Source organism: Dysidea avara, chromosome 3 (genome assembly GCF_963678975.1).
Source record: "Dysidea avara chromosome 3, odDysAvar1.4, whole genome shotgun sequence".
NCBI classification, from domain to species: Eukaryota; Metazoa; Porifera; class Demospongiae; order Dictyoceratida; family Dysideidae; genus Dysidea; species Dysidea avara.
Window position 1 is genome coordinate 7,086,880 of NC_089274.1, and position 27,890 is coordinate 7,114,769.

At 38.0% G+C, this 27,890-nt stretch overlaps 1 protein-coding gene across 3 annotated transcripts; it reads right to left on the reverse strand.

Annotated features, from left to right (window-relative positions):
* Positions 1 to 27,873, reverse strand: LOC136249151 (peroxisomal sarcosine oxidase-like). 3 transcript variants are annotated; one of them, XM_066041099.1, is made up of 8 exons: positions 27,712 to 27,873; positions 9,176 to 9,324; positions 5,525 to 5,738; positions 4,929 to 5,058; positions 4,165 to 4,367; positions 3,312 to 3,470; positions 318 to 393; positions 1 to 212 (listed from the first exon to the last, which is right to left on the reverse strand). In XM_066041099.1, exons 1-8 carry the CDS (start codon positions 27,835 to 27,837, stop codon positions 100 to 102), a joined length of 1,170 nt encoding a protein of 389 aa, XP_065897171.1. In that variant the 5' UTR covers positions 27,838 to 27,873; the 3' UTR covers positions 1 to 99. The 3 variants fall into 3 exon arrangements, with proteins under 3 accessions (XP_065897171.1, XP_065897172.1, XP_065897173.1); XM_066041100.1 differs by having other exon boundaries at positions 9,176 to 9,340; positions 27,712 to 27,833; XM_066041101.1 differs by lacking the exon at positions 27,712 to 27,873 and adding an exon at positions 27,457 to 27,578.
* Between the last annotated feature and the right edge of the window lie 17 nt (positions 27,874 to 27,890).

Genomic DNA, 27,890 nt, shown 5'->3' on the forward strand with positions numbered 1-27,890 from the left:
TTAATTCAATCAATAGTTACACAGACAAACCAAATACAAATTCATACTTAAGCTAATTGACATGATAAGACGAAACGAGTTAATGGTATAGGTAGAAAATTAATTTACAAATCTATTCAAAGCAAATGGAGTAATATCATATGATAGTGGTAGATCCATTGTCATTTCACAGAGTATCTTTCCCACAACTGGAGCCAACTTGAACCCATGACCTGTAGGGGATGGACAATACATGGTCTGTCACAATGGATAATGATGGACAAGTAACTATAGTGTACTCAGCGGACACTACAGATAGTCCAACACTTCGAGCTAACCTGAGAATCCTACTCCAATTACAATATTGTTGTATTGTGGGTGTTTATCAATGATAAAATCTCTATCAGGTGTTTTCTGTAGGAAGGTCAAGATTAGTAACACGGTAAACCCACAACAACAGTATCATACAAATGCATATACATATATAAAGCCGCAAATTCATTATTGATCTTGTTATTGTCAATGATTAAAATTATACAATACCTACATACTATATTGTCTCAAATAGTGGCCCGGGCTTTTATTTCTTTCAAGCAACTTTCACCCAGACCCAGTCACCTGAATGAAAAGCTACTTCAGTGAAATAAATGTGTAGGCAACTTTTTACCCAAGTCATTATTCAAGACCAGGCCACCATTCGAAATCAGCCACTATTTGAGGCAATACGGTATAATGGTATATACATACAGTACAAACAATTATATCATCACATCACAGTATACATAATTATATACAATCAAAAATATAATATATAGCTAGCAGACAACCAAATAATTATACACAAGCTACATTTGAGTATATTGGAGGACAAGAATATGTTTGGAAAAAGTTTTACGCCTCTTAGGCTACTATCATAGAAATAGTGTATATCTTTGACTTGAAAGGGACATGCCTCTTACATACACGAACAAAAAATGAGTTGAGGGTTTGTAGAGAGAAATTGCAGGTAAAAAAGAAATCATAAAACAGTTGAGAAGATACGTCGGTGTGTACAATACATTGTTTAAAGCGGTTTGTTCAAATAGCCCTTCCTTAGCAACGCATAGCAATGTAATTAGAATAATTCATCAATTACAAAATATAAAATTACAATAACTATTAAATAGACCATTCTGTATGCATAATTGCATTATTACAAAACAGAAACCTATATTAACAAGTACACAGAAAAATAAAAATTTGGAATTTTCAATTAGAGTAGGGACCATAGCACATCGATAAAAAGTACTGAAACAAGCTGGAGTAGTGCACGATATTAAATCACAGTAAAACAATAAGAAGTGTTATATCCCTACTATGCATTTCCATTATGGTATCTTGAGCACAGTAGGGATATATAACTCTTCTTATTGTTTTACTGTGATTTAATATCGTGCACTACTCCAGCTTGTTTCAGTACTTTTTATCAATATGCTATGGTCCTTATTCTAGCTGAAAATTCCAATTTTTTCTGTGCACTTGTTTGTTAACTTTTTTGTAAATAATTATTATGACTGGTGAACCCACGCATACCACATCTGAAATGGCGCCGCGCACCCCAGCTATATCAATTATCATCTGAAAAGTTAAGTATCCATTACGCTTTGTTGTCAGCTATGTTCAACCCGTTACACAGCATTTCGGATCAAGAACTGTTCGAAAAGCACCTCTACAATCCATGCATACCGAAAGAAATGGTGCCGTGTGCCCCAGTTATATCAATTATCATTTGAAAAGTGAAGTATCCATTACGCTTTGCTGTCGGCTATGTTCAACCTGTTACACAGCAGTACGAATCAAGAACTGTTCGAAAAGCATCTCTGCAATCAAAATAGCCACTACGAAAAATACAGACGATTTCTGTTACGTGAAGGGAAGCCATCACGTGTTATTGCCAAATGGGCACTTTTCGCTGTCAGCAAAGATGAATGGGACATAAAGGAGGACACTGGTAAGTCCACGAAGAATGCATTCTATGTACTCCAGTGTGCCAAAAGGCACCTCTCGGGCCAAAGCAACATTGAATAGTGAAAAAATCTAGCCCGTAGCCTGAGCCGTTATCAAGTTACGCTTGTCTGAAGGCATCAGTCAGTCAGTTACTCAGTCAATAGAAAACTCCGTTAAATAATTATTTTTAAAATTCTGTAGCAACTTGTTGAAAGCATTTCAGGTCAATCTGAAAGCTTGTTTGGGCTTAGTTTTACCTAACCAATACTGCCTCATCGTTGTCAGGGAAAATTGAGGCTGGTTTTTGGGTGATGTTATTTCGTGGGCCACGCCTACTCCTTTGTGGTCCCTACTATACAGTACCATCGTACTGTATGATATTACATTGTTGTTTAATTCCAGCTATATAACTAGCTGTTTGGCATCTAGCTGATTATTAGAAGTAGCACATCAACTTGTTTTCTGTGATCCCTACTCATGTGCAAAATTTCGAATTTTTCTTACATTTGTTTGTTGCAGTAACATAATAATTCATTAACATCATATTGCATTCTACATCAAAGGAAAGAATGACGCCAGACGCACATGTCAATTGCATGCCCCATGCAATTATCAATGACTGAAATGCAGTCACCATTCCACTTCTTTTCCAGCTATGTTCCACCCACTAAATAAAGAACAGTATGAGAAGCACCACCTCTGCAATCAATCCAATCACTATGGAAATTATGTTTGAATGCATGCCCCCTGACTATCAATTGCAAAGTAGTCATTTTGCTCCACCAGCATTACAAACGAAGAACAGTACAAGAAGTGTCTTTGGAATCAATCCAGTCACACTTTGAAACTGAAGCCATGCTGCGAGTTTCCGCCAAAAATACATGGTAGTGGAGAAAGAAATGAAACTAAAAGAAGGACAAAGGTAGCTCCATGATGTGTGTATTGAAGCTGCCGCAGTGGTTAAAAAGGCACATCTCGGACTGAAGCAAAGTCAAACAGTGAAGAAATCAAGCCCATAGTCTTATCCACAATTGGTTGGAGGTATCAGTCAAGCATGCACAGTCAGTCAGTTAGTCAGTCAGTTAGCAGAAGATTCAGTTAAATAAAAAGATCACAAAACCTTGTTGGAATGGTTTAGGGTTGACCTGAAGACTTTATAATATTATGGACTTGGCTATGCCTAGCCAATACTGCCATACTGTTAAACTGTATATAAGGAAAAGTGAGGCTGGTTTTTGGGTGATATTCTTGGGCAAGAAAGCTTGATCCCTACAATGCAGTATTACCATACTGTATGGTAGTAAAACACGTATATATTTGCATATTTGTATGTAAAAATTACTGACCGTCACTATACAAGGCTCCACTATGCTGATGGTAGTACTGACTCCTGTCAGATAACGTGAGATAAACTTCTTTGTCTCTTCTATTCCCTTTTGATTAGTGTCAGCATCTCTAGCATCAGGGTCTATTTCAACTCCACCATGATGAGATCTGTAGTTTACCTGTAGTTGACAAGGATTACCACAGCTCATGATATACCCAGAAGTGTTGCAAATAGAATAGAGCTAATTAAAAAGCAATCTGTTTATGACAGTCCATACAACAGCATTAATTGTTTCTTTGTCGATTGTGCACACTTCTTGTTGCATCAAAGCAACACTTTGCTGCACAAAATGGTCACACCTGGGACTAATGGGCAGTTTAACAAGGTTCTATATGCTGTTTGCTTGTCTTCTATGGCTGCTTAAATACAGGGGTGTTGAGTAAAGATTGTTGACATTCTCTGTGAAAACTGTAAAGTAAACATACACCAACTAATGGAATGTGTAGTAGGGTAAAGAAGGGAGAAGAAACCAATAATCATGATGCATTTTTTTATTTTCAATACACATCTAGGTTCCTCAAATATGGTACAGCACACAAAAAGGTAACAAAGAAGTTGCGAGGGTTGTTAGGTCACCAATAAATATATAGGGCACATTAAACAAACCAACTTTCAGCATCGAGGCAGGATTGTAAATAATTTGTACTGTGTAGATATTACGCATAATAGAGCAAGCCTTGCATATAGTCTCATCACTCAGACCTACTTCAACATGCTTATTGATCTTAAATCTACTTCAAAATCTACATGAATTATTTTGTCTTCAAAAAGAAATCATGTACAGAACAGAACACATATACTAACTACATTACCTTCACTAAACCGGGGTACTCATATTCTGGGATCACATAGAATCCATCATGTTCATCATCATCGTCTGCAATGACAACAATATCAAATCCTCTCCCACCATTATCAGGTAATGGAGTGATCTTCCAGTACAATTGTTCCTTCCTAACAGTTCTCAGTGGAAGATCCAACCCAAGTGGCTTCAGTACCTTCTTAGCCCATGGACCTGGTATAAATACATATATAGTAACACTTTAAATATGGCTCTCACAAAAAAAAATATTTCAAGCATCAGCACAGAAAATCAGTTTTATATGTTGCAAACTATTAAACTTGATATAGAAAACAGCATAATTAGCATTTGATCCACCAAAGTATATCAAAATCTACACATTTCAGCCAGTTTTAGAGATGACGGTATGAATGTTTAGAGATAGTTGAGTTGGTTCAAATGTGGAAGCTATAATTCAGTGTTTAATGCATGGTACGCAACCTAAGCATACAATAAAGTCCATCAAGGTTACAGGTAAATCTGAATACAAGTTTCCACAGCTGGATTCAAAACAGCATGTCATACAAGAAGTTTGCATTAAAATGGGCTGAAACAGTGATCATGAAAGATACTTAACTGATTTAAAATTCAATAAATAACTGACTGTTCTATGTAGATGATGTTCATCATTTCAGTAATGACTGCTATAACAAATTGCCAATTTACAATGAGTGCTTTTTATAATCTACTGTACAAGAGCAAACATGCATATATTAAATATGTTTGGCATCTTACCCACAGTAATAATAATTTTCTTTGCCTTAATATCTCCTTTACTGCTCTTTAACACAACAATATCTCCAGGAATGATATCAGTTATTGGATGACAGTCAAGTAGTTTTCCTCCCTTCTTGATGAACACATTCTACCAGAAGGAAGCAAAACTGATAAAATATTATGGATCCACCGTCAACTTTCTCAAATCTGTGCTCTCCTACCATGTTACTGAATGATTGTTCACTGTTCATATTAATAAAATTATTATTGGGTACATAAAAATTGGTGATTAATTCTGACATAAACAGAAGCAGAGTTGCTACTCTGTTTGGCAGTTTGAGTATTATAACTGCATTTTGATCATTTTGCAGCAATTTGGTATGCTTTTGTGGAGTATAGTTTGGCATATCTATGTATATGCTACAATACTAATACAATGACCAACACAATAGTAATAAATTGGAAAGACCAGTATGCAGTACACTTTTTCAATTTGGTCTTATAGAGTGATACCTGGAAAGACATGAATACCTATATATAGCTACCATTGCAATGCTGTCAATCTAAGAGTCAATTGATTTAATAGATTTTATATCTTGACCAAATGACTTTACCTGTAGGGCAGTCACTGCTTTACTGGCACCTAATATTCCAGCATCTTCTTCATAAACACACTCAAAGTTATCAGGTAGGTTAAGGTGAGGATATCTTTGTTTCATCTCCTTGGCATCCAGTACACTAACTGGTAGACCACACTTGTGCATGTTAGTGACTAGTGTGCTTAATTTCTTGGAGCCTTTTGGACCAAATCGAGCAATTCCAGTCTTTCTATATTCCAATTATGTTGGAAAGACCAATAAATTGACATACTCTGTATAGTAGGGGTCATGAAGGTTTTACTTTCCTGCTACAAAGTATCACCCTAAAGTCTTTCACAACAGCTTGGCAGTATTGCTCAGGCATAATCAAACCCAGAGCAACCATAACACCTTCCAACATATTTCTATGCATTTAAAACTAAATATTCTAATGACTGACAAACTGCCTGACTGACTGTTGCCTTCATCCATGCATAACTTGACTTTGGTTAAAGCTATACAGGCTTAACATTTTCATTGCTCAGCATCATGTAGGCCTATGATGTGCTTTTTTGCCAACCGCAACAGCTACAATTCAGGCATCATGTCCTTAGTTTTATCACCCATTTCTTTCTCCACCACTATGTAGGTATTGATTCGTGGGAGGCTTCAGTGCTGACTACCATGAGAATCATTCATAATTTCCATAGGTAACAGCAATGATACACACAGTGTATTAAAGTACCAGTGTAAATATTCCTGACAAGCAAAGTGCATCAAATTCCATAAATCAAAATTCCACAGCCTCCATGGTGTCAATTCTCGATGAAAAATGCATCATGTGAGCTGATAGATAAATGGGTCACATGATCTTAACAAGTACTCAATAACCAATTTAAAGACTAAAATCTTTAGTGTTTATAGTATTTGTTTCAGCACTAATAAAAATGTTTTTTAGAAAGTAAACAAGCCATTCCCTCACGGTATTCACCTTAAAATATATAAGTATTAGTCCAAAACCTATCAGTAATTTATATCTAATCCAAAACAGCCAAGCTGTAAAAAAGTGTGCGGCTCTCAAAAAGGTTATGGTGAAAAAAGATGTGAAATCCAAGGTGGCAGCCAAGAAATGGCTGTGATGGTAGGTTAATGGTAAAATTTTTAATAACGACAATTCAGGTGAATTTGGTGCCGCTTGGTCTTGGCACAAAATTCACCTGAATTGTCGTTATTAAAATTTTTACCATTACCTACTATCACAGCCATTTCTTGGCTGCCACCTTGGATTTCACATCTTTTTTCACCATAGCCTTTTTGAGGGCCGCACACTTTTTTTACAGCTTGGCTGTTTTGGATTAGATTTCACTTCTTTTTGTATTTGTATACCCTGGCTTTGGGGCTTTTTTAACCTATCGTTTTTTCTTTACCACAGGAAGAAGAAAAGATGAAGCAGATGTTAACTACTTTAAATATTTCTAAATTTATCAGTAAATGTACAAGTTATATATATAATACATAGCTATATTTATTACAGAACTCTCTGCATGGTGGTTTCTTTGTAACTTAGCACTCTACAAGGTGACTTCTTCCAGCTGATCTCTCTACAGGGTGAATTGCTTGCAGCTGAACTATAACTCTTCTTCCAGCTGATCTCTCTACAGGGTGATTTGTTTGTAGCTGAACTATCTACAAGGTGACTTCTTCTAGCTGATCTCTCTACAGGGTGAACTGTTTGCAGCTGAACTATCTACAAGATAACTCTTCTTCTAGCTGATCTCTCTACAGGTTAGCTGAAATATCTACAAGGTAACTTCTTCTAGCTGATCTCTCTACAGGGTGATTTGTTTGTAGCTGAATTCTGTACAGGTGATTTGTTTGCAGCTGAGCTCTTTACAGAATGGTTTCTTTGTAGCTGAACTCTCTACAACATAACTTCTTCTAGCTGATCCTTCTATAGGGTGATTTTTTTGTAGCTGAATTTTCTACAGGGTGACTTGTTTGCAGCTGAACTCTCTACATGGTGGTTTCTTTGTAGCTGAAATCTCTACAAGGTGAATTCTTCTAGCTGATCTTTCTACAGGGTGATTTGTTTGTAGCTGAACTTTCTACAAGGAAACTTCTTCTAACTGATCTCTGTACAGAATGAATTGTTTGTTGCTGAACTGTCTACAAGGTAACTTCTTCTAGCTGATCTCTCTACAGGGTGATTTGTTTGTAGCCGAATTCTGTACAGGTGATTTGTTTGCAGCTGAGCTCTTTACAGAATGGTTTCTTTGTAGCTGAACTCTCTACAACGTAACTTCTTCTAGCTGATCTTTCTACAGGGTGATTTGTTTGTAGCTGAATTTTCTACAGGGTGACTTGTTTGCAGCTGAACTCTCTACATGGTGGTTTCTTTGTAGCTGAAATCTCTACAAGGTGAATTAATCTAGCTGATCTTTCTACAGGATGATTTGTTTGTAGCTGAACTCTCTAAAAGGAAACTGCTTCTAACCGATCTCTGTACAGGGTGAATTGTTTGTAGCTGAACTGTCTACAACGTAACTTCTTTTATCTGATCTCTCTACAGGGTAATTTGTTTGTAGCTGAATTCTCTAGAGAGTGGCTTAATTGCAGCTGAATTCTCTACAGGGTGCATGACTTGTTTATAGCTGAACTCTCTTCAGTGTAACTTGTAATGTTCTGAATCTCTACAGTGATATATTTGCTTAACTCTCCACATGCAGGGTGACTTGCTTCTTGCTGAACTGTCTATAAGATTAACTGTTTGCAGCTGAACTCCCTACATAATAACTTGTAATGTAATACAATTCTATAATGGAGTAAATAAATTAGCCGAATGCTCTATTAGGGTGACTGTTCCATTAGAGTATCTCGATCTCGCTTTTGCTACACGGAGTTGGCTTTCGAATCATAACTCAGTGGTTTGTAATCCGATTCTTCTGTACTACTGCAAGGACTTTCTATGAAGATTATTCCAGCTATACACCGATTTACAGCTCATTGCTCTAAGCGGTTTGCCTAGTAGGCATGAAAACTAATACTTTTTTATTCATAAAAATCGATCGCGTAATTGTGACACAGGTTGGGTTTTGTGTCATATCTCCATGGTCTTTATCTCGATTCCTTTCAAACCACCAAAAGGCACTCCTACGATGGTTACTCCATCTACATAGCAATTTTCGACTCATTCCATGAAGCGGTTTACCCTGTAGGCGTGACAACAAATCGATCTTGTTTTACGCAAATAATCGGTCATAACTCCTGACCCATTCATCGGATATGCACCAAATGTGATGCGAGGATTCGCCTTTGGACTCCCTTTCTGTGTGCCAAATTTCAAGGCGTTCGGAATACGCGTTTGCGTTTTATAGCAATTTTTGCAAGTGTGCAAAAACATGAAGAAAAAAAAAACGAAGAAAAAAAAGTGAAACTTTGGCAGCTCGTATCTCGGAAATGGCTGGAGCGATTTCCTTCAAATTTGGAATGTAGACTCCCCAGGCTGGCGGGCAACTCTGTAGCAAATGTGGTTCTAATCGGATGAGGGATCACCGAGATACAAAGGTGTGAAAATGACATTTTCTTTCTTCCTGTAAATATACTCAGTGTAGCGTGCCGGCTTCTTGGGCCGCACGACACACTACCGTGTGTCTTGATGTTCTATACTAGAGTATTTACCAAACTTACCTATACACAGTTATTCCAGACTCCTTTTCTACTTGTTCCCATAATGGGAAGGCCTCAATTGTCATCTTGGTGTAGTAGTCAGTGTTGTAGAGGTGTCTGGTAATCCGGGAACCACCATGGGAACTACCCCTGGTGTGACCAACATCAAACTACATAGCATTATAGCTACATTTGAAAGACGGCATATTTACATCTAATTATGTTCAATACTATAACTATTGGAGAACTTTAAATTGCTAGCAGACTAGCTAATTCATACATAATTGCATACCAAATATTACAAAATTTTCATCATAGGTGCTTATAGTGTGAAAATGAGGATGAACTTGTAGATAATGAGGGTGAACTCATCAGTGGCAGATCTAGAAGGGTTTCGGTAGTTTCAACAGAAACCCTATTTCAGAATTTCACTTGTAAAAGTGATGCTGGCAGAGTAAGCCATTCTTCTGTTGTAAATAGCTCTTAATCATAACAGTAACATTTATAGTTTATAAAACTTACAGAATGTCTTCTTTTTCATCTCTAAGGCCAACTATACAGCAGCTCATCTGCTCACTCAATAGTTATTCTTTTGGCGTTTGCTTCTGTGTGAGTTCAAAATGAGAAATCGAAAGAGAAAAGACCTTGATGAGAACTTAAAGCAAGGAAAAATTATCTTTCTTTGATAGCTAAGAGAGCAAGAGCAAGTAAGGATGTCTAAATGGTAGCACAATAGTTTAGCTACATAGCTATACTAATGTTATATTTTGGCCGCTTTATGGAGAAATATAACAGACCTCCCAGAAACCCCCTTTCAAAAATCCTAGACCCGCCACTGTTCATATAATACAAGTACACAGAAAATTGGAATTTTCAACCAGAGTAGGTTCACCAGTCATAATAATTTTATTTTACAAAAAAGTCAACAATTCAGTACACAAAATTGGAATTTTCAACTAGAGTTGGGACCATAGCACATCGATAAAAAGTACTGAAACAAGCTGGAGTAGTGCACGATATTAAATCACAGTAAAACAACTGTGCATTTCCATTATATCCCTACTATGCATTTCCATTATGATGTCTTGAGCACAGTAGGGATATAACACTCCTTATTATTTTACTATTGTGCACAATGTGTTATGGTCCCCACACATACCGCATCAAAAGAAAGAAATGGCACCGTGCACCCTAGCTATCAATTATTAAATTAAGTATCCATTAAGCTTCACTGTCAGCTATGTTCAACCTGTTACACAGCATTACGAATTAAGAACTGTTTGAAAAGCACTTCTGCAATCAAAGTAGCCATTATGAAAAATCAGGACGATTTCCGTTATGAAAGGAGGCATCACGCGCTACCACCAAATCGACACTTTTTGCTGTCAGCAAAGATGAATGGGATACAAAGGAGGACACCGGTAAGTCCATGAAGAATGTATTGTATGTACTGCGGTATGCCAAAAGGCATGTGTCCGGCTGAAGCAATGTCAAACAGTGAAAAAATCAAGCCTGTAGCCTAAGCTGTTATCAAGTTACGCTTGTCTGAAGGTATCAGTTAGTTACTTAATCAGTCAGTTACTCAGTCAGCCAATATTTAATATTTTCATAGCAACTTGTTGAAAGCATTGTGGGTCAATCTGAAGGCTTGTTGGGGCTTAGTTTTACATAACCAATACTGCTTCACTGTCGTCAGGGAAAAGTGAGGCTGGTTTTTGGGTGATGTTTTTTCATGGGCCATGCCCAAACCTTTGTGGTCCCTACTATACAGTACTATCGTACTATATGACGATTTGCAAAATTCAATGGACATTAGCTATATGTATTTATGATCTAATCAAAAACAGCCAAGTTGTAAAAAAAGGAGTGTGACCCTTGAAAAGGCTATGGCAAAAAAAAGATGTGAAATCCAAGGTGGCGGCCAAGAAATGGCTGTGATGGTAGGTTAATGGTAAAAATTTTAATAACGACAATTCAGGTGAATTTGGTGCGACTTGTTCTTGGCACAAAATTCACCTGAATCGTCGTTATTAAAATTTTTACCATCACAGCCATTTCTTGACCGCCACCTTGGATTTCACTTTTTTTTCACCATAGCCTTTTCAAGGGCTGCACTCCTTTTTTTACAGCTTGGCTGTTTTTGATTAGATTTCACTTCTTTTTGTATTTGTATACCCCAAAGCTGGCCTATGGCCAGTTTTGGGGCTTTATAACCTATATTTTTTTCTTTACCACAGGAAAAAGAAAAGGATGAAGCAGATTTTATAAATACTTTAACTCATTCTGATTTTATCAGTAAATGTACAAATTATATATAATTATATATATATGTACCACTTTCACACCTCAGATCAAAGGCTCAGACTGTTGTATATAAATGATATACCACAGCAAACTGTGGTATATAACTGATATACCACACTTTGTGGTGTCCCACAGCATTCCATGTGCAGGTCTCAACAGTCAACAAACTCTCAACATTTACATTCCATAAAGTCCAGTAAACAACATTATGCAACTTGTTCAACCCAGGAGGTGATACTTATAAGAGGCCTGTTTCTATGGCAATTATAGTTGTATTAGACTTTGAAATATTTTGATTGATTATTAAGCAATAATTGTACATTTAAACTTTGTATATAATCACATAGATATAATCATATAGAGAGTCTCTCACTGTCTCTATAATGTCCTTTATGGGTCAAACAGCTGATCAACTGATATGTCTTTTAAAAGCTCATCAATGTCATCTGTACTGTCTTGATATGAACCAGAAAAAGATATTGGACAGCTTGAAAAGTTGCAACTGTTAAAGATAAATGTTGGAGCAGGGGGTGGCAAGTGTTGCTTTGTAACAAACTGATCTTGGCTAATCAATGAACTTACAGCTGTGGTAGAAGAACCATATGCCACCAATTCTGTGCCACTACCATTTTCACTAAATGACTGGTCATCTGTAAATCATCGCTGTGGCAGTCAAATTGAAACCTCTTGCCTGGTTGATCCTTGGGGTGATCCAAGGCAGCAAGTGCGTATCGGGGTGTATCACGCGCTTGGACTTCCTGGGCTTGCTGCTTAGCAGCCTTTGTACATTCTCCAACAATGTTCACAGCACTAGTTGTAGCACTTGCCTTTCGCTTCAACATTAGGCGGTATGACTCACGATTCATGTCGCACAAATCGTCTTTAGCATTGTCTTTAGCCAGCAGAGAAACGCTTGGTGGTGAAAAGTCGCGGCAGTTAACACAGGGACACCAGCCAGGCACTTGTAAACAATAATGGCTTGCTAGTTCATCTTCAGGTAACAATCCAACGTTGTCTTTAACAATCAATGTTTTACTTACGACTGTATTACTCTAATATCTATGGTATTACTACCGGGAGACAATGAAAGTAGTACATAATAGTTATAACCCGGATACTCGGGATATGACAAAAATATATGCACTCGCGCCCTGCGGGCGCTCGTGCATATATTTTTGTCATATCCCTCGTAACCGTGTTATAACTATAAAATATATAATTATATATAATGCATATATTTATTACATGTCAATCAATCCCTACAGGATAATTTGCAGCTGATCTCTCTACTGGGTGACTTGAAATGTAGCTGAACTCTTTACAAGGTGATTTGCTTGTAAGTAGATAACTCTTTACAAGATTCTTTCTACAGGGTGACTTGACTCTAGCTGAACTCTCTGCAGAGTTATCTGTTTGTAGTTGAACTCTCTACAGAGTGATTTGTTTGCAGCTGAACTCTCTACAAGGTAACTTCTTCTAGCTGATCTGTCTACAGGGTGACTTGTTTCTAGCTGGTCTCTCTACAGGGCGATTTGTTTGTAGCTGAATTCTCTACAGGGTGATTTGTTTGCAGCTGAACTCTTTACATGGTGGTTTCTTTGTAGCTGAACTCTCTAAAAGGTGACTTCTTCTAGCTGAACTCTCTACAGGATGATCTTTTCATAGCTGAACTCTCTACAGAGTGATTTGTTTGCAGTTGAACTCTCTACAGGGTGGTTCTTTGTAGCTGAACTCACTACAAGGTGACTTCTTCTAGCTGATCTCTCTACAGGGTGACTTGTTTCTAGCTGAATTGTCTATAGATTAACTGTTTGTAGCTGAACTTCCTACAGAATAACTTTCAATGTAATATAATTCTTTAATGGAGTAAGTTATAAACGTAGCCGAATGCTCTATTAGGGTGACTGTTCTATTAGAGTATCTCGATCTCGCATTTGCAACACGTAGTTGGCTTTGGAATCATAACTCAGTGGTTTGTAATCCGATTCTTCTGTACTACTGCAAGGGCTTTCTATGATGATTATTCCAGCTACACACCGATTTTCAGCTCATTGCACTAAGCGGTTTGCCTGGTAGGCGTAAAAACTAATAGTTTTTTTGCGTAATTGTGACACGGGTTGGATTTTGTGTCGTATCTCCATGGTCTTTATCTCGATTCTTTCAAACCACAAAAAGGCACTCCTACGATGGTTACTCCATCTACATAGCAATTTTCAGCTCATTCCTTCAAAGGGTTTACCCTGTTGACGTGACAGACCTTCGATCTTATTTTACGCGAATAATCAATCATAACTCCGTGAATGTTCTTCGGATTCCTACCAAGGTTGGTACTGAGATCCGCCGTAATGAGCCCTTCAAGTGTGCCAAATTTCAGCCCGATTGGAGTATGCATTCGTGTTTTATGGCAGATTTTGCGAAGTGTGCGAAATGAAGAAGAAAAAAATGAAGAAACTAAAATGAAATTGTGCTCGCTCGTGTCTCGGAAATGGCTGGAGCGATTTTCTTCAAATTTGGTATGTAGACTCCCCTAACAGGCCGGCACTTCTCTAACAAATTTGGTTCCAATCGGATTAGGGATCACAGAGCTACATAGGTTTGAAAATTGCGTTTTCTTTCTTTCTGTTAATATACTCACGGTGTGGCGCGCCGGCTTCTTGGGCCGCACGACACACTACCGTGTGTTTTGATACACTTAAGGCATTGCGTAACTATGTAGAAAGCCCTGGACCTAGCTAAGTAGTAAGGTAACAAGTCATTCTGTAGTAGCAGCAGATTTGATCCACACACTGATTATCTTGAACATCTTAGTTTTATTACATGTGTTACATCCAAGTAAGTTTGTGTCATTTTAATAGTAAGGCCATACCTATTGGATCTTATGTTGCGCGGGCCCGACCGACTGTCTTTTTTCATAACCTAAAATGATAATGATAATCACGTGATTTTTGATCACGTGTTCTAATATGGCTTCTAACTCGTGCGCGTGGTTAAGCGTGATTGTAAAAGAAGGGCTGAAGCTTGTACAGCGTTAAAAAATAATCAGTTGTAATTGGGAAAACTCTTTTGGTGATTTACTTTTGAAGTCGTACAGCACAGAAAGAAGAGTTGTAAAAGTGGAGATCTCCCAGACTGATCAATTTTTGTCTACCCACGAGGTTTGCTTATATAGCTATATAGCTAGGGCTATATTACTATTATTATTGAATTTAAATATGTATGTATGTGAATGTTATACAGTAGAATACAGTTATTAAAAGGTATTTAATATTTATAAATCATATAGCTACTCACTATTATGCCATGCGAACTTCATTTCCTGTGCCTTTCATAAAAGGTCAACATTGATGCCCCAGTGTTTCTCTGTAATCAGTTTCATTGCAAGTTTGTATGCTTTACATTGGAAGATAATAGAAGTGTGAGCACTTCTTTGTCCTGTACACACAGTGGAGACAAACCTAACGCCTTCCAGGTTATGATGTCTGCAGCTCATAAGACAGTGTTACCCCGACCATATGATGAACAGCCATTGAGAGGTGATCATGCCATTTACAATAAATTACTTGAACTGTTGAACAACAGAATCTTAGGATGGAGTCCAGATATTGTCGAAACCACAGGTATAAAGTTTTTGAAGGCCCTTACAGATTGCTTGTGGATGCTGGATCCACATCAGGGGCGGATCTAGGATTTATAAAAGGGAGGGGGGGGGGGGGGGGGGGCTAACTCAAGGTACTAATCTCTTGGGTAGAGAAGCATGCTGGAACTCGGGGGGTCTGGAGGCATGCCCCCCCAGGAAAATTTTGAAAAATAAATGCTAAAACACTGCAATTTGGAGACATTTCCACATAAAATTCATAATATTTTCTGCCTGTAGATATTTTATATACTGCCTTTAGATTATAGGTATGGCTCTCTGACTCTGAAGTATTTTGCTAATGGAAAAGTTTGGGTAGGTACAGGCAACCAAGTACATGATGCACCCCTCTCACAATTGCACAACACTGAATAGGTGCATGTTAGAATAATAATGTTGAAAGTGGAAAATTTTGAAATTTGAACAATACAAGATTGAATCTGAGAGCATTTTCAATGGAAATTGTGTACCTGAATTAAGTATTGTCATACATATTAACTACACAAGTAGATGAATGAAGCCCTTTAAACAGACCAATGCACTTCATTGTATGTATAAGTGCAGGCAGATTTGGAAAAATTCCATAACAGAACCAACTACATGTTTCCAGTGAATGTTCTATTAGAGTAGTTAGCTGACTGCTCTATTAGAGTATCTCGATCTTGTAAACCTCCAATGCTGATCCGGGTCCTTGTTGCATAAACTTTAGCATAAATCCACTGATAATACCTTAGAAAATGTTTATAAGGTGGTTTTATGAGTATTTGTATTATTAGTGATCATATAATTATGCTAAGACAAAATTTCATTATAATACTCAGCATATTGATCAAGTAAAGCCTAAATATGAAGGAGGGGGCTTCAGCCCCCAAAGCCCCCCCCCCCCCCCCTGGATCCGCCCCTGCACATCATGATCAATTTTCCTCACGAGCTTGCATAATCCCAGAAGTTTTTTCTGGGTTTACAGGATTCAATAATTGGGCAAAGAAAAGACATAAAAAGCCACAGCTTTTGCAAGAAGTGCTTGAAAAGCACATTTCCTGATTATTTAATGCATCCATGGCTTTCAACATCGAAATGGCAGAGTTTTCGGTCCTCTGTTGAAAAGCTTGTTATCCCTACACAAATATAAAACTTACCTTAAAAGCCACAGTGAGAATGTGAAGGAAACACATGAGAGGGTTACTCCCAAACCAGTGGAGGAGTCCTTTAGTGTTACGCCGATATCAGCTTCGCCTAATCCAACCAGAAAAGAGTATGTTAAGATTGAAGAAACTTTGAATGCTAAAGAAAAATATGACCCAGTCTTTTTAAATGATTTTGCCCCAGATGACAGATATACACGTCGTCATTGGATTGATGTACTATCATTGCGGTTTCCAGTGATGCTGTACAAATTTGCTCATGGATCACAGATAGGTACACTCTCTTTTGTTTGGAAAATTCTACAGGATACTAATGATGCCGATAAAATAAGCCACCTTGTTGCCAGACTTACCCGCGACCAACCTAAGTATTCTTCCAGGGCCATCAGGAAAGATTTTCTGGATCAATATAATCGTTTGTCTAAAACACCAAAGTATGTGTTGCATAATATTTATAAATCCTTGGTAGGAGATGCTTCTTCCAGCAATTGTGTGGTTGAGAAGGAGATAGATGAGCGTGTTTCTAAAGCACTGATTGATCTTGATGATCCAAATATTGTCTTAGATTTACGAGAAATGAATGGAAATCCTAAATGCAATGCATTTGAAGCCTTCTGGAATGAGATGAGTGAATATTTGGAAGAAACCACAACAGCTGTTGATGAAAGACGACAAGGTGATGTTATGCACATGCCTCTTGCCATATCCATCCGCCATCTACGGCATATTATAACTGAGCGTCTACAGAAGAAACATACAGATAATATGCCAGCAGTTCCTTCAATTGAATGGATAAGATTGCAATTCTGGCCATCTAATCCCTACAGTAGTGAATCCCTACAGTAGTGCAGCACTACGTTACACTGGGCAGTTTAAGGTAAAGCACGGCGTACAGGTACGGCAGTTAAGAAAAGATCATCCTGATGCCAGATATGTGGGGAATATTTTAAAGTATGTGAAAGGCTTCTCAGTTCAACACAAATCCCTTGTTCGAATGATATCTGTGGATGATAAGGCTATCATACCTGTAGGAGAGCCAAGTTGCCCTGTGTCAACAGGTGTTAGGGGGCATAACAGGTCACTGATTCCTGTAGATGGACCACAGAATTGTGCCCTTGACCATGACTTTCATGTGCATGGTATTGTCCCATCAGTGTCCTTTATAGTTGACATACCCATATCTGCAAAAGATTTTTTCTTTCAGGGAAAGGCATGTGTCACTCTCAAGGACAAAGTTTCCCAACCCTCTAGTGCACTAAGGCACACATCTGAACTAAGGCATGTTTTAGAAAAGGAGGATTATAAGCCTATTTTAGTCACTGTTAGTGATGGTGGTCCTGATCATAGAATCACTTTTCCATCTGTGAAGCTAAGTCTTATTGCCTTGTTTCGTGCACTTGATTTGGATATGCTAATCTCTGTACGTACTTGTCCCTATCAGAGCTGGACAAATCTTGCAGAAAGAGTAATGTCTACTCTTAATTTGGCTTTGCAGCATGTGGCATTAGCTAGAAGGTCTATGGAACCAGACCTAGAGGAAATAATAAAAGGTAAGAACACTCTTGGTGAAGTGCGCAAGATGTTAGTTGAGAATCCTGGCTTAGAAGATGCGCTAAGAGATTCGATGCAAGGTCCAATTACGACTCTAGCTGACCGGTTCAAGGCAATGAAAATTAAGGAGCAGGGTGTTGGTGTTGCTTTTGCAGCAAGTGGAGATGAAATCAAACATGCATTAAATTTTATACAGTTTTTAGAACCATCCATAGATAGTGAAAAGAAAATGACCTCCAAAATAATGAAAGAGTCTGTGCCTCTTCGGGATTGCACTGCAACATGTCTAACTATATTTTTCAAATTAAAAAATGTCAAAACAATAGTTGCCTCCACTGTGCCCATCACCCAGTGTACATGACAGCTGAAGAATTTGAAGCACTTAGTTACTTGCCTCTACCTCTGCTTGATTCTCATAAGGATTCGTATCTTCCATTTGACAAAGTTTATGGGCAGCTACCATCAGACAAAGATCAACCTTCAAAGGGATCTTACAGCTTCCAGGAAGCGAAAGAACTTGATGCCAAAAGAAAGTCCCTTTTTACTAACAACACAGTTCGTAGAACTATTATATGCAGAGAATGCTTCAAGCTTAGGTGTATTTATGCTGCACGAAAGCTGACCAAAGAAGAATGTACACTTCTAGAAGAGATTGATTACTCAAAGCTGTATACCTGTGGTTCTGAATTATTTCCGCCAACTTCATGCCGCTATGACTTGATAGTTACACGTGCAGCTCTGATATGCAGTGATTACATTGAAGTACAATATTACAGTGCAACGCTCGTATCGTTTCCTCTAATCTGTTACTTTTGTGGCTTACCAGATGGACTGGTCAATGATGATTCCATCAAAGAGTTACGCAAGCAATATGATGTTGTACGGCCAATCTGTTTTTTGTGTAGATCTAGTGGCAAAAGGCCTGCCACTAGACAACCTAATAATATGAAGAAGCAAAAGAAAAACTAAAACCATACGTATAGTTACATAGGTTCATTTTTGGTAACAAATGCTTTCGTATTTGTATTGATGTACCATGCTTTATGTAGTTTGAATTTTAAAGTTTAGTAGCCATGTACTGTGATATTTTTTATGTTTACATTAAATAATAGTATTGAAAAAACTATCATTATCATTATCAAATCGACCTACCTACCCATATTTTTCAAGGTTTCGCCCGTGCAACATAAGATCCAATAGGTATGGCCTAAGTTTGTGTCAACCATTTTGTAATCATACGCAGAATGCCTTGAAACTTTAAAAAATGTACTGTCAGATGGAAGGCATTCACTAGTGCTTATTTTTATTTATTTATTTATTTATTTATAAGGCTTTTCAGCATGGGTACAACTACATACAGATACAGTGGTTACACATTCATGAAAACAATACTAGTCCATGCTGAGGGTCCACTAGCAACCTGTGCTAGTGGCCTGAGTATGTTACAAAAATTAATTACTTAACTACAGTAAGTTACTTATTTATTTAATTATAAATTAATTAGTATGTAACTACAAGAGATCAAAGTTCATGACAAGATGATTGCTGACACAGTTACCACACGGACAGAGATAATGATATTTGTGTGGGTCAGTAGAATTGAAGTTTGTGATAAAATGATTCCAGAGAAAAGATTTGATGCGTCTTTTGATGGTTTCTATAGGCAAACTTATATCAATGATTGGTAGGGAATTCCAAAGGCGACAGATTCGGTTGAAATAAAAATGACGCTCTTTATTAGTAAAGGATATGTTGTGGTGTAGCTTGACTGAATTGGATCTTGTAGTACTATGGGAGAATGAAATGTAGAGGTTGATATTGAAGCTTGGAGTGGGATGTTTCAGAGAGTTGACAAAAAAGATTATGTCTGATATTTCAAAGATGTACATTAATGGAAGCAAATTGAGTTTTGTCAGCCGTGTTTTGTGAAGTCTTGTAAAATATATTTAGTTGCCCTACGTTGAAGTTGTTCAGTTTTGGAGATGTCTTTTAAGAGATGAGGTCGCCACACTGGTGCACAGTATAGGAGCTGTGATCTTACTAAGGATATATATAGTTTGAGCGTAACCGAAGGCACAATGGTTTTGCAAAAGGTTCTACGTACAAGTCCCAGAGTCTTATAGGCTTTCTTTAGAATGTAGTCATGATGCTCGTTCCAATTGAGATTGTCACTAATCAGGACACCTAGGTCTTTATGCAAATGGGAAGTGTTTATAGGATTGCCATTGATGTTATAAGTGGATGTAAATTTACATTTAAACGACAGATGGGTACTTTTAGAGGAATGACATGACAATAGAGATGTTGTGCTCCAATTTGATAAGCAGTTTAAATCATGTTGTAAGAGCTGCATGTCGCTTGGTACTTTGATATGTTTAAAGCATTTTGTATCATCTGCAAAAAGAAAGATTTTACTGTAAATGATGGCACAGGAGATATCATTCATGTAAATAATGAATAATAAAGGACCAAGTATACTACCCTGAGGTACTCCTGATTCAACAGGGAGAAGATTGGAATTACAGCCATTGATTGATACAAATTGAGACCTATTAGTAACATATGCCAGAAACCATGACCAGAGTTCACCGCCAATATCGAACATACAAAGTTTGTGAAGTAGATGTGAATGAGAAATAGTATCAAAAGCCTTGATGATATCCAGGTAAATGATATCCAGCTGATGACGAGAGGTAAAAATGTCAGATAAAACTAAAAGGAGTTGTTGTACTGATGAATGATTCTGAATAAATCCAAACTGGGCAGGATTTATTCTGCTAGTAACATGTCCAATAATTTTATCGTGCAGTATTCGTTCCAACACTTTAGAAGTATTACTGAGTAAGGATATCGGTCGGTAGTTGTTGATATGGGTAGGGTCACCGGATTTAAACACAGGAATTATTTTGTGAACTTTCCATTCACAAGGAAGATAACCAAATTTTAATGTTAGATTGAAAAGATAGTGAAGAGGTTTATAGAGGACCGAAGCACACTTAGAAAGTAGAATGGGTGGGATGCCGTCTGGGCCCATGGCCTTGGATGTGTCTAAGCTTACCAATGCTTCATAGACATCAGCTTCAGTGATTGTAATATGACAGAGTGATGCAGGACAATAGGAGTTAAAAGAAGGCGGTAAATCAGTGGAAGTGTTATTACTTTGCTTGAGTTCGCGATTTTCGGCTACACAACAATTTTCTGATGGTTGGGTCACCAACTCAAAAGTATAAACCACCCCAAAGTCAGCACAACAATGACATAATTGAAATTCAAACGACAACTCCACCTTAGGTACTGTAGCACCATTGTGATACCTCTACTGCAGTTGTTTACCTTTATAAGTTGCTAGTATCCAATCCCTTTACTTACTTGATGTTTATGGAGCCACTTTTGGCAAACCTTCAATACACACAAAAGTTACCATTTTTGCAATCAAATGATTAATGACTGTCATGATTGGCAACTTTTAGGCTATCGCCAAAGTTGGTAACATCACCAAATAGACAAATTTCATAGTAAGACTTTATAGTGCATATTTTTATAATAATAACCATTGCTCCTAGCAACCTGAATTTCCCATTATTTTAGGCGATAACATCTGAAGTAACTTCTCCAAATTTTGAAAGGATAGCATATATATGTCATAAAATATGACATTTTGAAATTTGTGGTTTCCCCATACATATCTATATAAAAAGGCTACAGTTGCCCCTTCTGGGCAATCACATAAATGAGGTATTTCAACATATGGAGAAACCATAATTCCAAAGAATTCAAATATCAATTTTACATAATTTGTAGGTGTGAATGCCAAAAATAATCTCTCCAAGTTTTAAATGAATAGTATATCTGTAGATCTTAAGATATGACATTCTTTGAATCCTATGATTTGTGTGATTACTGAGAAAGGGAAACTGGTGTCCCTCTTATAGACAATGTATGGGAAAATTATAACTTCAAAATGTTATATCTCATGACTTATATGCGCTATCCTTTTAAAACTTGGAGAGGTTACTTTAGACATTGACACCTACAAATAACGTAAAAATTAGGTTGCTAGGGGCAACAGTTAATTTTTTCCTTATTATGAAATTTGTCTATTGCCAAAATTGGCAACCTGAGGATTTCTACTGGCTATTCAGTTTACTTGTTGCCAGTTTTAGAAACTCTCTCCTCCTTTGAACTTCTCCAATTATGGAAGCGTATTGTATAGTATGCCATAGAACTTTTGATTGTGGGGTAAAGTTTCCACTATTCGAAATAATTTATACAAAAAAGTGCCTCTTATTTCATAAGTCTATCTACTGTAATCAAACCCTACTCATAACCCTAATAGTAATAGTAAATTTCCTAATCCTTATGGCCGACTATGGGGCCATATAGAGAAATCCACACAAAAATAGCCAAGTGGTGAAAAGGGGTGTGGCCTCAAAATCCTGGTTGAAAAAAGTTGTGAATTCAAAAGTGGTGGCCAAGAAATGGTTACAATGATATTAATGTCAATAATGATTTCACCCAGCTTGGCTGCTTTGTGTGTGTGTGTATGTGTGTGTACATGTGGATAAGGCTTATCCCAAAATGGGGTTCGATGGAGCCCTTCTTAATCCCCAGGATCTGCTCATGCCCAGCACTAGACAGTTAATATTTTCTAGTGGCGGATCTAGAGGGGGCATGTGCCCCTCCCTTACCAAAAAACTTTTATACACAAGATTGAGATACTCTGATAGAGCAGTCAGTCAAATACTCTAATAGAACAGCCACCACATGTAACACTATTGAGAATCCTGCACTCAGGGATATAGAAGCATGGTCTGGCTTTAACCATAGTCCATAGCATTAAAGATCGAGATCAAGACACACGGTAGTGTGTCGTGTGGCCCAAGAAGCCGGCGCGCCACATCGTGAGTATATTTACAGGAAGAAAGAAAACGCAATTTTCGCACCTTTGTAGCTCCGTTATCTTTTATCCGATTGAAACCAAATTTTCTACAGAAGTGCCGGCTAGGTAGGGGAGTCCACATTCCAAATTTGAAGAAAATCGCTCCAGCCATTTCCGAGATACGAGCGGCCAAAGTTTGGGGTTTTTTCTTCGTTTTTTTTCCTTCTACTTCTTTTCGTACACTTTACAAAATCTGCCATAAAATGTGAACGCGTACTCCGATCAAGCTGAAATTTGGCACACTTGAAGGGCACGTTAAGGCGGACCTCAGTACCACCTTTTGTAGGAATCCGAAGAACATTTACAGAGTTATGACCGATTATTTGCATAAAAAAAGATCGAAGGTCTGTCACGCCTACAGGGTAAACCCCTTGAAGGAATGAGCTGAAAATTGCTATGTAGATGGAGTAACCATCGTAGGAGTGCCTTTTTGTGGTTTGAAAGGAATCTAGATAAAGGCCATCGAGATATGACACAAAACCCAACCTGTGTCACAATTACGTGATCGATTTTTATAAATAACAAAACTATTAGTTTTCACGCCTACCAGGCAAACCGCTTAGAGCAATGAGCTGAAAATCGGTGTGTAGCTGGAATAATCATCATAGAAAGTCCTTGCAGTCGTACAGAAGAATCGGATTACAAACCACTGAATTATGATTCCAAAGCCAACTCCGTGTAGCAAATGCGAGATCAAGATACTCTAATAGAACAGTCACCCTAATAGAGCATTCAGCTACGTTTATAACTTACTCCATTATAGAATTGTATTACACTACAAGTTATTCTGTAGGGAGTTCAGCTACAAACAGTTAATTTTATACACAATTCAGCTACAAATATATCGCTGTAGAGATTCAGAACATTACAAGTCACACTGAAGAGAGTTCAGCTATACGCAAGTCACCCTGTAGAGAGTTCAGCTAAAAAGAAATTACCCAGTAGAGAGTTCATCTACATAAATAAGTTGCTACCCTATAGAGATCAGCTACAATGTTCAGTTACAACTAAGTCAGTCTGTAAAGAGTTCAGTTACAAACAAGTCACTCTGTAGTACAAACAAGTCACTGCGTAGAGAGTACAGCAACCAATCAAAAAGCCACCCTGTAAAGAGTTCAGCTTTACAAACAAGTTATAACTCTATAGAGAGATCAGCTAGAAACAAGAGAGGGCTCAGCTACAAACTTAACAGATCACACTCTAGAGATTTCAGCTAGAAACAAGTCACTCTGTAGATAGATCAGCTAGAAACAAGTCATCTAGTAGAAAGATCAGCTAGAAGACATCACCTTGTAGAGAGTTCAGGTACAAACAAATCTTCCTGTAGAGAGATCAGCTAGAAGAAGTCACCATGTAGAGAGTTCGGCTACAAAGAAACCACCATGTAGAGAGTTCAGCTGCAAACAAGTCACCCTGTACAGAGATCAGCTAGAAACACATCATCTTGTAGAGAATTCAGCTACAAACAAATCACCCTGTAGAGAGTTCAATTACAAACAGATAACCCTATAGAGAGTTCAACTAGACATAAGTCACCATGTAGAGAAATCAGCTAGAAACAAGTCATCCAGAGATCAGCTAGAAACAAGTCACCATGTAGAGAGATCAGCTAGAAGAAGTTACCTTGTAGAGAGTCCAGCTACAAAGAAACCATTATGTAGAGAGTTCAGCTGCAAACAAATCACCCTGTAGAGAATTCAGCTACAAAAACATCACCCTGTAGAAAGATTAGCTGGAAGAAGTTACCTTGTAGAGAGTTCAGCTACAAAAAAACTATCATGTAGAGAGTTCAGCTGCATACAAATCACCCTGTAGAAAATTCAGCTACGAATAGATCACCCTGTAGAGAGTTCAGTTAGAATAAAGTTATCCTGTAGAGAGATCAGCTAAAAGGATCACCTTGTAGAGAGTTTAGCTACAAACAAATCACCTTGCAGATAGTTCAGCTACACACAAGTCACCCTGTAGAGAGATCAGATAGAAGAAGTTACCTTGCAGAGAGTTCAGCTACAAAGAAACCATCATGTAGAGAGTCCAGCTGCGAACAAATCACCCTGTAGAGAATTCAGCTACAAACAAATCGCCCTGTAGAAAGATCAGCTAGAAGAAATTAGAGTTCAACTATAAAGAAACCATCACGTAGAGAGTTCAGCTACAAACAAGTCACCCTGTAGAAAGACCAGTTAGAAGAAGTTACCTTGTAGAGAGTTCAGCTGCAAACAAATCACCCTTTAGATAGTTCAGCTACAAACAGATCACATTGTTGAGAGTTCAGCTACAAACAATTCTCCCTGTAGAGAGATAAGCTTGAATAAGTTACCTTGTAGAGAGTTCAGCTACAAAGAAACCATCATGTAGAGAGCTCAGCTGCAAGCAAATCACCCTGAAGAGAGTTCAGCTACAAAAAGATCACCACGTAGAGTTCAGCTAGAAGAAGTAACCTTGTAGAGAGTTCAGCTGCAAAGAAACCACCACGTAGAGAGTTCAACTGCAAACAAATCACCCTGTAGAGAATTCAGCTACAAACAAATTGCCCTGTAGAAAGATCAGCTAGAAGAAGTTACAATGTAGAGAGTTCAGCTACAAAGAAACCATCATGTAGAAAGTTCATCTACAAACAAGTCACCCTGTAGAGAGATCAGCTAGAAGAAGTTACCTCGTAGAGAGTTCAGCTACAAAGAAACCATCATGTAGAGAGTTCGGTTGCAAACAAATCATCGGGTTCAGCTACGAAAAGATCACCATGTAGAGAGTTCAACTAGAAGAAATTACCTTGTAGAGAGTTCAGCTACAAAGAAACCACCATATAGAGTTCAGTTGCAAACAAATCACCCTGTAGAGAATTCAGCTACAAACAAATCACTCTGTACAGAGATCAGCTACAAACAAGTCACCCTGTAGAGATATCAGCTAGATACAAGTTACCCTATAGGGATCAGCTACAAACAAATCCACCTGTAGAAATATGTGTTGGAAACAAATCACCATGTAGAGAGTTCAGCTAGAAACAAGTCACTCACTCTGAAAAGAGTTCAGCTACAAACAATGAGAGTTTCAGCTACAGTTCAGTTATGTATAAGAAGTCACCTTATTACCTACAGTATGTGATTATCATTTATTGTTAAATATACAAATATTTTTAATCAGACAAAAAGCTGTACACAAAATTTCTTCCTTTGCTCCACAATTCTTGCAGAAAAGAAAAAAAAACAAGTTAAAAGGAAGCACCAAAGCCAGTTTATGGCCGGCTTTGTGGCTTAATTGCAATACAAAAAGAAGTGATATCTAAACCAAAACAGCCAAGCTGTAAAAAAGAGTGCGGCCCCCAAAAAGGCCAGGATGAAAAAAGATGTGAAATCCAAGGATGGGGCCAAGAAATGGCTGTGATGGTAAGTTAATGGCAAAAATTTTACTTACAACAATTCAGGTGAATTTGGTGCCGAATCCTAGTGGAGGAGGCAACGCAAATTCACCTGAATTGTCGCAATTAAAATTTTTGCCATTAACCTACCATCACAGCCATTTCTTGGCCGCCACCTTGGATTTCACATCTTTTTTCATCCTGGCCTTTTTGGGGGCTGCACTCTTTTTTACAGCTTGGCTGTTTTGGTTTAGATACTCTAATACAGCAGTCATATACCCTAATAAAACAGTCAAGAGTAGCATCGTTATTATCTATCATTTTTATGCTTTTCAGTATAATTTTTGCATATGTGACCGGATTTGCGAAAAGGGGTCTTCCACACACATCCAATTTATCAACTTTGATGATTCATAACTTAGGATTGGAAACAGCTATTGCCTTGAAATTTGGTCAGTGGTAAGTACCAACTTAGTTTATTTAATGAATACAAAAAATTTCAAGTTAATAAGTTTCTTGAACACTAAGTAAGTTCATAGAATTGGAAAACCCCTTTTCGCAAATCCGGTCACATATATTAACAGTGTTTTCTTAATCAAACATGCTGTTTGACAGGCTAGGCAAAGTAGTTTCATCAGCCACTTCCTCAATTTTGGGTGGTCAATTTTTCATTATTAATTGTGAAGGAAATACTCAAACAGCTGGCTACCTGTCACTACAAGGACTATCAAAAGCCTTCTTAAAGCTTATGCTTAACACTTTACCACTTTTCTGAAGCAGAAAGAACATTTCCATAGGTGAATATGGTGGCTAGTTTCTCTCAACATCAAAATGCTGATGTACGTGATTAACTATTCCAGTAATAAATTTAGAGGTGGCAGGGAGGAAGGTGATGCGGGCGGGTTATACACTGAAGAAACTATAAATCAACTTTGCCTGGCATGGCCTAAGAAGGAAGGGGGAGTGGCTTTGTGAAAGAAACGGTGACTTCGACTTTTCACGGTGGAAACCCTACCTTAGCAAGCATGCATGTACATCGTATATTCTTGGTACGAAGAATGGACTATGCGATTTATGCCTATCTGACTCGCTATCTGATGTGTAGACACGCCAGGCGGCCGCGCCACTAGCAGACAAGTCACGCCCTGTCCCCTTATTCAATTGTTAAGTTACCTGTTCTATAGTCTCGCGTGGCTAGACCGCCTTTTCTCTTTGTCATGGGTAGGGAGAAAAAAGGGTCTGGAACAGTTCGAATCCCACAATCGTCTTGACACGTCACGAGGCTACGTCACAAGTAATGCAACCCATGCGCTTAAACTCCATTGTAACAAGAATGCCACAGCACAACAATAAACAGACTTAGCTTACCTAAACAACTAACATTCGATTCAATCTATTATCGCCTCAAAGGCAGCTTTAGATGCTGATAGGTTTATAAATACGCGCTTGAAATTGATTGACGCAAGCGGCTACTATTTTGAAAACGCATCACGTTTCTTTGGTTAACACCCCCGAATTAACCGGGGAGTGCCAAGACGAGTGTGGGATTCGAACTGTTCCAGACCCTTTTTTCTCCCTACCCAATGACAAAGAGAAAAAAGCGGTCTGGCCACGCGAGACTACCTGTTCTACGAGGATGATTTTAGTTCCTTTTCCAGCGATGTGGCAGGCAGCAGCACTACCCATTACTCCCGCTCCAATAACAGCAACGTCGTAAACCACCTCACTTGCGTCTTCCCGGTAGAACATGATCCGAACGGGAACCACAGCAAACGCCCATGTGCATAAAATCCTGGACTATA